The following is a 13060-nucleotide window of genomic DNA, read 5'->3' as shown; positions in this document are numbered from 1 at the left end:
TTTAATTTACTTGTACAACTAGTCTGCATTGTATTATAATCAACTGTCCCCAGTTCGTGAGCAGTGTAGAAAAGCTGTCAGCCTGATGGGGGCGCCAAACCACAGCGTTTTATCACTCTGACTTCTCTATCGACCAAAGTAGACTGATAAAAACTTCCCGTAGAATAATGGCGACTTGGGCCAGGTTAGGTGTTCGTTTGCGGGATGCAGTCAGACGTTTCTGGCCTCTTAGAAACATCGGGTATGGTCGTGCTGTTGGAGGGGGTCTTCTGGGCACTGCTGTAGCAAGCGGATTTATTCACTATAAAAATGAACAGCGATGGAGACTCTGGCCACACGTCGTGTACGCGGAGGACGCGAAGGTAAACAAACTTTTCAAACGACTTCTCAACTACTTCGAATGTCCTGTTGTCATTGAAGTTAACTGTCATGTCGTCTGTTTGTTCGTGGAGTCACTATGTTGATACAATCATCTGTTAAAGTTTAAATATTAAAGGGGGACCAACGTATTTTTACAGTTATTAAACAAATCAGCTCGCGTTTTATTGAAATGTGTCTAAACTGTAACGTTAGCCTATGTGGAGTCTCAGTGAATCCTAATATGTCTTGTTGTTGCAAATGTTTGTTTATGTACGCATATTTTAGATAGTTTGGACAGTAGCACGGTTGCCATCACATTGTAGGTGGAGTTCTTGTCTATATAGTGTCATAGCAAACTATGTGGCAACTGGATTACATAATTAAATGTATGATTAATGGCTCATTATGTGATTAAAATCTGGAAAATCTACTGAATTAATTTAAACGGTAAGATGTTACAATGAGAGCCATTATTGAAGTAAATATCGATGACCACCTATTACTGTAGTTATAAAAAATCAGTAAACAGCTTAAACATTTTAAAGGTAATCTTATGATAACAGGTGTTTTATTCATTGTAAAACTTTGCTGAAGAAAAACATTTTTAATACATTTATTTCATAATTGTTGTGCAAAAAAGTAACAAGTATAAAAAATTGTGCAACATTTGGCTCTTTCAGTATTGATTTAGTATTTATATGCTATTATAGTATTTATTGATATTTTAAATATTACTTTTATATTTATATTTTACATTTACATTTTAAGTTTTAGAATCTTGTGTGCAATTGTCTTTTTTTGTAAGATGAATTGTTTTCATCTTAATTATTTCCATTATTTGTCAAGGCAACATTTCAAAATTTTAAAGTTTTTCATTTAATATTTTATATTATTTCAGCTTTTTTCTAATAATGAAAATATATTTTTTGTTTGTTTCATTTTAGTTAACAATATCAACATTCTTCTTGCTTCGTGCTTAAAGTCATAAAACATAAAAAAGACAGTGAAGTTGACTGAACTTTCCAGTTTCAACATTATTTAAATTTAGTGCAATGAAAAGGATTCATAATTCTAATGTTTCTAATGAGTCCAAGTCTAGCTCTAAATAAAATAAAGGTGCAGTACTCATAAATAAAACATCTACACTTTCTCTCCATTTTTGTAAATCTGTAAAGAAAGAGAAGATCACGGTACCACAAGTGTCCATGAGACGCCTGCGGTTTAACCAGTTTGCCTCCATGATGTATGAAGAGGAGCCATACATGACACCCAGAGACTTCCTCCATTCAGTCCTGATGGAGAAGGTGGATTGTAAGTGACATGCCACCATATGGATGTGTAAACATTCAAAAACAAACAAATAGAGGTCGACCGATAGTGGATTTTACCAATACCGATAGCTAGGTTGGACCACACTGGCCGATACCGATTAATCAACCGATAGTTTTCAAAATGGATACTGAAAGAGAGCTAGTGCTTTACTATTTAAAAAAAAGTGTACTGAACCATACTTTGTAAATGAATAAATATATGAATATTATTTACTATATTGATCATTAAAGTTATTTCATAGTTTTCTAATGTTAAAAGAAGAAACTTTAACATTTAAAAATGTAGCCTATTAGTAGCTAATAGTGAATGTTGAAATGAACACACTCTAACAAGGAACAATACTTCTACAGTTTTCATTAATGCTACGAATGGACTCTTATTGTTAAGTGTTACCATTTAATTTCAACAGTCATGCTTAAAGATGGCCATCTTTAAATACCTACACAAGGCCATAGCATTAAAATGACATACATATGGATATTGTATGTGTACTCACACACTTTATTTGCTTCTATTTTTTAACACTTGATAATTATCTACTCAAAAAAAAAAAAAAAAAAAAAAGTTAGTCACACACCGGGCAAAAGCGCAGCGCTGCGTCTAGGAGAACTCAGAGGTATCCCACACACACACCAGACGCTTTGCGTTCAAATCAAGTGGCGGTCTAAAATAATTTATTTAATAACCAAACGGACATAAGTTTGCTTCAAGAATGAACATTGTGGCATAAATGAGTTTGAAGTTCGGTGTTTTAAAAAAACCAAAAAAAAAAAACCGAGCAAGCGGAAAGAGAACGCTAAATCTGTATTACAGCTCTCTAAATGAAGGATACAGACTTTATTAGAGCCACAGAAAGACAAACGTTTTGCTGAAAAATGCACAATACATAATTTATAGCCTAGGGTGAAGTCATTGTGAACAATCACAATGATTTGGGACAAATATAATGTAATTTAATAGAAAACTATGTGAATGGCGCTCTGTTCCGCAGCAGGATTTTCTGTCGGCTGCATTTAAATGCGCGGCTGGAGTTTCCCGCTCTGTGCAGCGCGCAGTGTCACGTGTCAAAATAAACAACACGTACTGTCAATGATTTCTGCCTCTAGAGGCCGTTCTCGTACTGTATAATGCCAGCGGACCCTTCTCAGCCACTCCAACAACGGTTGCAAACCGGAAAACTATCAGCATGGATTTTTGCCGATAACAGATAGTTGTGGCAATCAACTATCGGTGCCGATTAATCGGCAAAACCGATGAATCGGTCGACCTCTACAAACAAACATACACTAGGTAGGCAGTGTTATGTATAAATTATTATGTGATATTGTGCTTGCATTTTTATTCTATGAGACATTTGGGTTACACTTTATTTTAAGGTGTCCTTTTGACAGTGTAATTACACAACTAGGTGATTAATATTAATAAACAACATGTACTTACTATATGGTTAGGGTTTGGTTTAGAGTTAGTTGCATGTAATTATGCATAATGTACTATTATTACTATAGTACGTACATGGAACATGTGTAACAGGGACACTAAAATAAAGTGTTATCAAACCACATTTGATTTGATGTAAATGTAAACTCCTTATGAGGGCTGTTATCAACGAAATTCTCATAACATGCATCTTATCAAAGCAATCTTACAGCGAGAGACCAGTCAACACAAAGACCCTAAAATGCTGACATGTACGTTCTTCTCACTTCCATTCTCATTTATATAAGCGTGTTTCTGGTTTGAGTGTGCATCTGAGTGAAAATGCTGTTTATCTGGCAGTAACCACCTCTGCATGTTAGGCCTTGTATTCATAAAGTGGGCGTAATGTAATCCAATATCTTTTCAAACACCACTGCAGGCCTCAAAGCTATTTTTCTGTTGATTTTCACTATGCTTTAAAATATTGTTAAGCAATCCTTGATCTTCCTCTTTTACAGGCAAACTACAGAAAAAGATGCTGACTAAAGCAGTAAGTGCATTTTGTTAGTTCAATTGAGTGTTACTCCAAAAAACAAAGAGACTTGTTCTGAATGAATACTGTTATTATATGATCGTGTATGATGTGTGATTTTGCTGGAAATCTCACTAACACAGTCAAAGCTTTGCCTAATATCTGATTGGTCCATGGACAGGATATGGACGATATGATAAAGGTGGCTTCCAGGGCTGAGGCAGGAAATAACATGTTCAGAGGAATCGGAGACAAAGGTATATGTTAAGCAAACACTTGCCTCACGTATGCCAGAGTCCACCTGCCTTAGTAAAATACCTGTGTTTGTGTGTGCTAATGTCCTCTCATTGAGCAAGTGCCATAAAGAAAACTTAATTAAAATGGTATGGTTTATTTGAATATTAATTACGTTATTAATACATCTCCTGAAACATTGTTTCAGGGCTGATCTCTTACACAGAGTACCTGTTTCTCCTCACTATTATTACAAGTAAGTATTTCCTAAACGTTTTACATAACTTCATACACCGTGTCCTATCAGTGCCAGTCCAGAGTATTTGTGTCACCGCTTAGACTCCTGTTCTTTTAGTTACTTGATAATCAGATGGACACATGTTTTTAGTTATAGCCATTTGTAGCCCAAAATAGACACAAAGTCACTTTATTTTCAGCAGGACTTGTTCTGTACTGAGCATTTTGCATTTTTTGGTGACATTCCTGAGGTTTGATTGTTTGTCACTGTATCAAAATATGTCTGCACTGTGCTGCACCACTACTGAATCAACAGTATCATAGAAAAATTCATTTTGGCTGGGACTGCTGTCTGAATTGAAATGTAATAAGAAATTGACTGGCTGCTGTGAAATAATACAAACACTGTAAATGGTCAGTGCATCATTGTACTCACTGGTTGCATGCAGCATTAAACTTACAGCATGAGTATATCTTCTAGTTTGGATTAGAATGTTGATGACTTGTTTTGTGACAAAATAAAAAATTGTTGATAAAATCAATAAGTGGGATAGAAATCAGAGTATGTCCTTAGTTCTCATGCTTTGTCCCAAGAATTCGCAGAAGACAAGTAGGAAGAAAACTTGACTCACCGTTTAATCACTGTGAAGTTTCAGCACAACAATTTATTGTTCTTTAACTGCTTGAATACAATCAATGATTATAGTTGGTGCAAAAAACTAATTCAGACTGTTCAGTAATGTCAGTTTCAGTCCAGTTTTGCATGTTTAGAGCTCTGTTTGTTTTTGATATAACGTTTTCCTAATTTAGTGACAAATGCAAATACATTGCATGTTGTACATGTGCATGTTCACTCGGTGCTTGCTATGAAACTGTACCATAACATCAAAATTATACCACAGTAATATTAGTGATATTGACCGACACTGATTTGCAATACACCAAACCATCTCATAAATTTTCTTTATACTCATCAACTTTCCACTTGTAGCTATGCGTTTTTGTGTGTGTGTGTGTGTGTGTGTGTGTGTGTGGTGGGGTTTCTTTTGCTCACTTGAGGGGTAACAGATTATTCCTGAAAGCCGGTATCCATTGCTTTACTCAGTTTAACTGCACTGTGATTCCAGAACCTCAAACAGGATTTCATATTGCTTTCAAAATGCTTGATATTGATGGCAATGAGCATGTGGACAAGAAGGAATTTCAGAAGGTATGGAATGTCTTTTCACATTGTATTATATGACACCATGTTGCCTTCACACTCAAACTGATAAGTGCAAATGTTGTTTAAAAACACTTTGTTGTAAATGTGTATAATTATTTGAAGATATGTGCAGAACTAAGAAAGTTCTCTTGATTGGATTTTAAAGGCTATGGATTGTAAGTATTGTGGTCATTAGGGTCTGTCTGCTTTGTGTTTCTGTTAATGCTGGCATGAGATGAGACCGATGTGCAACAGGTATGTGGGAATGGTTGATGCATGATTGGTGCATGATAGGAGCATCAGAAAAATGCAAAAATGCAATTTAATTAGAATTGGATTTAAATGTTGAGTCTATTCACATGTATCAGTTTGCCATGTGGTTAAGGTCTAGAAGATTAACTGAAGCTGAAAAAGATAGTTGAATGGACTCATCATTTTCTTTAGTGTGGATGTACATCCTGTACCTTAACACACAAACATATGCATAAACACAAGAAAACAAGAGTGAATAAGAGTCAGTTTTTTGAATGCGACTTCTTTTACCAGCAGTCTACTAACCATGTTCTTTTTTTTTGAAGCTGAAGAAAATAATTCGACTGAGGAAAGAGCTTCTAAGGCAGGATGGGACAGAGGTGGGCATATGTTGTGTAATTTCAGCAACTTTGCATGTTATTTGGAGGTTTAGAATGTTATTTTTATATTTATGAAAATTGCCTAGTTGTGTTAATATCAGAGTTCTGTTGTATTGAATATTTTTGTGGTTGTACTGAATAGCTTTGATTGTTTCTTTACAGCTTTCAGACAGTGTTGATGAGGTCAACACTACACTACAGGTGTTCTTTTTTGGGGAAAATGGCAAGCATAAACTCCAATACAAAGATTTCTGCAGGTAAAGTACGGCCTGTGCTTACTGTAATATGTTAGTGTCTGTATGATATCGACTAAAATTTTCTTCATGTATGCAACAAAAATAGCATAATTGATAGAATTTCCAAATCAGGATGTTTTTTATTAAAAGTAGACATGAAATTATCAGAATACATCAACATGTACTTTAGACCTCCAATAAAAAAAAAAGAGGAGTTTATTTGCAAAAACAGATAATAAAAAACATGATTTTTGATAATGAGTTATGTTATCATGTTTTATTGTGTTAGTTAGCTGTTTTTGTTTGGTTATCTTTTAACCTAATCAAAATAACCCAACTGCATTTGATTGAGATTAATTGGAATGCACAATGAAAAAGCATGTTTCTGAGAATTGTTAGAAAAAGAGTTATTTGTTTTTGCAAATTAACTCTTCAAATATTCGATAGAATATGTGAACGTTATTCAAAGTAAACTGGCTCTCTAACTACAACACTATCCTCTGTTTTAACTTTGTTTAGCCTTGAGAAATGTATTGCAAGGATTTTTTGTGGTTTTGTGTAGGTTTATGGAAGACCTACAGGCAGAAGTGCAAGAAGTTGAGTTCCTGCGGTTTTCTAACGGGATGAAGACCATGAGGCGGGAGGACTTTGCTGAATGGCTGCTTCATTACACTAATGAAGAGAACAATGAGGCATACTGGGAAAACATGAGAAAGAGGATCCCCACTGGACAGGTAACATCTTTTAAACACTAACACTGATAGTCCTGAATATTATTAGTATTTCTGCTGTTTAACATGAACCGACTTGGATAAAGACTGATGTTGGGTCGTTATTTCTAGTTTGAGAGGAATAGATTCTAAATGTAACTGGTAAGTGGTAGGGTTGTTCCGATTCCGATACTAGTATCGGAAATTCCACCGATACCACAAAAAATTCTGGCTTCGGTATCGGCGAGTACTTGAACCCATGTACCGATCCGATACCATTTTCTTAAACAAGACTTATAGTTATGCCCGCTAGCTTTGCTTAACGCTGCAAATCGGAAATCAATTCTTCTTCGCTGCTCAGAATGCAAACACAGAAAGTTCTGTTGCCACAAGCAACCACTATTTAGAGCAGTGAAGAAGAAATACAAACGTGCTAAAAGCCAGTAAATCACTCGCATATGCGACTAAATCTTCACCCTGGGCGACTAAATGATGTCTAATATTAGCCACTGGCTAATAAATGTTCAGATTTTACTCGCCAGTGTGTGAGTTGGAACTTGGAGGCTATGTATAAAGTTTAGCACAGATATATTTTCACTCGCCGAACTCTTGACTGAGCGCTTCACTCTCCGTCAAGTGATCTGTGCTATTTATCAGTTCATCTGAATTGATGCGCAGCGGACCTGTATTTGACGTACCGTAAACTCTAGTGTGAAGCGCACGACTGGCCGTCGCTTTGCTTTTTTTCTCACACGCAAAGAGAGAGAGAGAGTCTTACATGTAGCGCGTCAATTCTGCATGGTATGTAAACGATATTCTTTGTTGTATTTTCCTGTCAAAATAACAGAGTTCCTTTGGAATTCTTCAGCTTTTAAGAACTGCCGGGTTCTCCGGTCGTAGGCGGAGCTAATGCGCAAACGACAATCTCATTGGCTGGCGCTCACCTATTATCGTCCCTTTTTTGATTTCAGCAAATCAGTTCAAGCCAATGCAGATAACATGATTCATATTCATGAATCCAGCAGCTCGTTAATCTTTAGTGTGTTTTATAGTGTTCTTAGTAGAATTCATAGTATGATTATCTTATCAGTATTATTGATAGTTTCCCCCCCCATTTTTTACAGAAACACTGAATGACCAAAAAAGCACCACCATCAGTCCTAAGTTCAGTTAAAATGACTAATATGCATTCATACATGGTTACCAAGTTTTAATTATAATTACTAAAGTTCTATCATTAAATAATACTTGATTATCATAATATTTATAATGCTTAACTGACTGATGTTAAAAGTGTACATTTAGATATTTAAAAGCTGTGCCATTTTCCAAACATTATATATTATATTTTTTTGTTTACTCACCAGACTATATATATATATATATATATATATATATATATATATATATATATATATATATATATATATATACACACACACTATATTGCCAAAAGTATTGGGTCACCCCTTCTAATGAATAGGTTTGACTACTTTAGTAATTTCCATGAGTACAAATCTTAATGTTTAAGCATATAATGATATTCTAGGAATTGTGTGCTTCTAATTTTAAAGCAACAGTTTGGACAGGACCCTTTTCTATTCTAACATGACAATGCCTCTGTGTATAAGGCAAGGCTCAAAAGAAATGATTGATTCAGTCAGTGTGGAAGAACTTGACTGGTCTGCAGAAAGTTGTCTAATCAAGCTGAACACCTCTGGTGTGACTTTAAATGCAGATCTTGAGCCAAAAACTCTTTACCAAACACCAATGACTTGTACATATGGGTAGAGTCATTTTAGACACTTCCAAAACTGTTGCAACAGAGATGGAAATATAATTTTTAAATGCATGAATTATGTTTCCATCTTTGTTGCCACAGTTTTGGAAGTGCCTTTTTCTGTTCTAAAGAAGGGGGTGTCCCAATATGTTTGTCCATATAGTGTATGTACAAGTCATTGGTGTTTGGTAAAGAGTTTTTGGCTCAAGATCTGCATTTAAAGTCACACCAGAGGTGTTCAGCTTGGATTAGGACTTGGCTTTCTGCAGACCAGTCAAGTTTTTCCACACTAAATATATATATATATATATATATATATATATATACACACACACACAGTGGGGCAAAAAAGTATTTAGTCAGCCACCAATTGTGCAAGTTCTCCCACTTAAAAAGATGAGAGAGGCCTGTAATTTTCATCATAGGTATACCTCAACTATGAGAGACAAAATGAGAAAAAAAAATCCAGAAAATCACATTGTAGGATTTTTAAAGAATTAATTGGTAAATTCCTCAGTAAAATAAGTATTTGGTCACCTACAAACAAGCAAGATTTCTGGCTCTCACAGACCTGTAACTTCTTATTTAAGAGGCTCCTCTGTCCTCCACTCGTTACCTGTATTAATGGCATCTGTTTGAACTTATCATTATAAAAGACACCTGTCCACAACCTCAAACAGTCCAACTCCAAACTCCACCATGGCCAAGACCAAAGAGCTGTCAAAGGACACCAGAAACAAAATTGTAGACCTGCACCAGGCTGGGAAGACTGAATCTGCAATAGGTAAGCAGCTTGGTGTGAAGAAATCAACTGTGGGAGCAATTATTAGAAAATGGAAGACATACAAGACCACTGATAATCTCCCTCGATCTGGGGCTCCACGCAAGATCTCACCCCGTGGGGTCAAAATGATCACAAGAACTGTGAGCAAAAATCCCAGAACCACACGGGGGGACCTAGTGAATGACCTGCAGAGAGCTGGGACCAAAGTAACAAAGGCCTCAAATCCTGCAGTGCCAGATGTGTCCCCCTGCTTAAGCCAGTACATGTCCGGGCCCGTCTGAAGTTTGCTAGAGAGCATTTGGATGATCCAGAAGAGGATTGGGAGAATCTCATATGGTCAGATGAAACCAAAATAGAACTTTTTGGTAAAAACTCAACTTGTCGTGTTTGGAGGAGAAAGAATGCTGAGTTGCATCCAAAGAACACCATACCTACTGTGAAGCATGGGGGTGGAAACATCATGCTTTGGGGCTGTTTTTCTGCAAAGGGACCAGGACGACTGATCCGTGTAAACGAAAGAATGAATGGGGCCATGTATCGTGAGATTTTGAGTGAAAACCTCCTTCCATCAGCAAGGGCATTGAAGATGAAATGTGGCTGGGTCTTTCAGCATGACAATGATCCCAAACACACCGCCTGGCAACGAAGGAGTGGCTTCGTAAGAAGCATTTCAAGGTCCTGGAGTGGCTAGCCAGTCTCCAGATCTCAACCCCATCGAAAATCTTTGGAGGAGTTGAAAGTCTGTGTTGCCCAGCGACAGCCCCAAAACATTACTGCTCTAGAGGAGATCTGCATGGAGGAATGGGCCAAAATACCAGCAACAGTGTGTGAAAACCTTGTGAAGACTTACAGAAAACGTTTGACCCCTGTCATTGCCAACAAAGGGTATATAATAAAGTATTGAGATGAAATTTTGTTATTGACCAAATACTTATTTTCCACCATAATTTGCAAATAAATTCTTTAAAAATCCTACAATGTGATTTTTCTGGATTTGTTTTTCTCATTTTGTCTCTCAGAGTTGAGGTATACCTATGATGAAAATTACAGGCCTCTCTCATCTTTTTAAGTGGGAGAACTTGCACAATTGGTGGCTGACTAAATACTTTTTTGCATACTGTATATTGTGAAGCACACCATAAAATTATTGTATCAATTTCATACAGGGCTAGTAGTACATACAGCTGTATAACCAGATAAACACCCAGGTATCGGATCAGTACTCGGTATCGGCCGATACCCTGAGCCTAGGTATCGGGAAGGGAAAAAGGGTATCGGAATATCTCTAGTAAGTGGCTAAGAAGCCAGTGGCCACTCTTCAGAGATTTCCAGCATATAGATGAAAAATGTGCTCTATGCAGCTCTCCATCAGTCATATTTCTAGAGTAGAGTGGGCAAATCTGATGTCACTCCTGAGTACAAAGCATTTACAGTCCACCTAGAGTTGGACAATTGGTATTTAGAGGACTCTGGAGCCTGCTGACCTGTTTGCCAAGTGCCATTTATGATGAAAACCATCACCTGACTAAAATGATATCAACTGAAAAGCATGGCTGGTTGCATTATATTGCACATTTAAATTGTACTATAATGTTAAAAGTAAATATTATCTATACCAGCAAAAATGATCATAGCATCCTGTAACAGAATTATAATTCCGTTGTTATATTTTAAAGTTTCTGATTTTATGTTTATGTTTGTCAGAGCATCACCTTTGATGAATTTAAAGAATTCTGTCTCTTTACCAACCATCTGGAGGACTTTGCCTTCTCAGTCAAAATGATTAATGATGCCAACAGGCCAATAGGAATGGGTAAGACTAATCTGGATGCCAGTAGTTATTCATTTTTAATAATGAATAATCTATTGTCCTCAGTGCATTTCTTGACAGGTCAAAATAATATTGATTGAGTAACTGAAATGCATAGCACTCTCCCTCAATTTTTGCTCCGTAGCTGAGTTTAAGCGAGCAGTGAAGATAGCGACAGGTCACGAACTTTCAGAGAATGTTCTGGACACAGTTTTTAAGATCTTTGACCTGGACGGGGACAACTGTCTGAGCCATAAGGAGTTCCTCGCTGTGATGAAAGACAGAGTGCTTCGTGGACTCCGGGTGAGAAAGCATTTAGCCCTTTAATTGATATTTAATTATTCATCTCCAAAGTTTAATTTAGTTAATTTACAATGTTATGCTATTAATCATTTAATAAATATCATTAGTGTTAAAAATATTGTTGGTACTCAAATCTGACATATATGCCGATGTCTATGCCAACAACAATGCACATGATGGAGCAATTACAGCCAAATCTTGTGACAGTAGTTATTAATCTTTGTGACTGTGTGTAAGTGGCTCAGTGCAGTAAACGGTAGACTTACTGTAGATTGTACCTGTGTGTTGTATAGGTTCAGCCCCAGCTTGGTGTTTCTGGTTATTGGAAATGTGTGAAAAGAGAGACACTGAAAGGAGCTCAAGAGGCTCTCCGTGAAACCGGCAGCCCTGTCTGATACAGGAAGAGGTCTGCCTTTGAGTGTGTGGCTGGTCAGATGTGGTAATACTTCCAATTCCATATATGTCTGGGGAGGAGAATGGTACATAATTAATTACAAGCACCAGGGATTGTTAGTTGTACTGTCAGTAAACTTTTCCTTTAAAATGTTTACATGGTCCAAAGAAAAGATTGCTTTTGAAGCTGTATGGCTGTTGGCCCAAAACATAAAAAAGAAACAATATTAATATAAAAATTAATTTCATGGTTATGAGCTTTATTGAAAATCTGTGATATGGTTTTTGGCCTTGAATTTGTGAAATGGCCTGTGCACACTCCAACAAGGTTACACTGTTAGTTCATGATTTTATTTTATTTTGTTTTGTGTGTGTGTGTGTGTGTGTGTGTGAAACATGAAAACATGTTTTTAATCATATGTAGCCATAATTTTACTTTGGATGTGGTGTTGTTTACATATAATCTGTATGTGAAACTTTGCTGTTATGTAAATTTGTAACACATTACCCTGTGGATAATCTGCATGTAATGCAGATTTTATTAATTATGCAATTATCACCCAAAATTGCTTTTGGGACTGTTTTTTGACTAAAGAGATGAGCCGTTCCATTTTTAGTAAGCTCATTGTAATTTGCTTTAAAATGAGTTTTGTCCTTTTTGAGTTTCGCTTGTGAAACACAAATTGTGATGGTGAAATACAGGTTTCTTTCTTTAAATTGTAAGACTCCATGTGGTATTTGTGAGGACAATCTGTTTAATCTGTGGGATTTTTTATTTTATTATTATTATTATTATTATTATTAATTTTTTGGGGGTAGCTGGCATATTGTATACATGTTATTTTTATTTCTGGGGCACTTTTCTATATTAAAAAATACTACATTTGTAGTGCTAGAAAATGCTAGCATTGCATTAATTTTCCATTAATAAAATTAACAGAAATCATGTGATGACTATCAGTTACTTAAAAATATTACAGTGATTAAATGTAAACTATGCAAAATATATTCAGAACATTAAGCGAAAGGTAAGTGAACGGTTTTCCTGAAAGTTGTTCTTTATTTAATAACCTCTATGTAACATTATGCTATTA

The 13060-nt window shown here is 36.0% G+C and overlaps 1 protein-coding gene across 2 annotated transcripts; it reads left to right on the top strand.

Moving 5' to 3' along the window:
• The first annotated feature begins 108 nt into the window (after positions 1–108).
• Positions 109–12997, top strand: micu2 (mitochondrial calcium uptake 2). Of its 2 annotated transcripts, XM_058775442.1 has the most exons (13): positions 109–362; positions 1536–1671; positions 3333–3383; positions 3630–3661; positions 3825–3900; positions 4086–4133; positions 5242–5324; positions 5897–5950; positions 6113–6207; positions 6749–6920; positions 11165–11273; positions 11416–11573; positions 11867–12997. In XM_058775442.1, the coding sequence occupies exons 1-13, from the start codon at positions 168–170 to the stop codon at positions 11966–11968; spliced, it is 1311 nt and encodes a 436-aa protein (XP_058631425.1). In that variant the 5' UTR covers positions 109–167; the 3' UTR covers positions 11969–12997. The 2 variants fall into 2 exon arrangements, with proteins under 2 accessions (XP_058631425.1, XP_058631426.1); XM_058775443.1 differs by lacking the exon at positions 3333–3383 and having other exon boundaries at positions 110–362; positions 11867–12996.
• Positions 12998–13060: the final 63 nt, after the last annotated feature.

Source organism: Onychostoma macrolepis, chromosome 05 (assembly GCF_012432095.1).
Source record: "Onychostoma macrolepis isolate SWU-2019 chromosome 05, ASM1243209v1, whole genome shotgun sequence".
Classification (NCBI taxonomy): Eukaryota; Metazoa; Chordata; class Actinopteri; order Cypriniformes; family Cyprinidae; genus Onychostoma; species Onychostoma macrolepis.
This window is presented reverse-complemented; position numbering and strand designations above follow the sequence as displayed.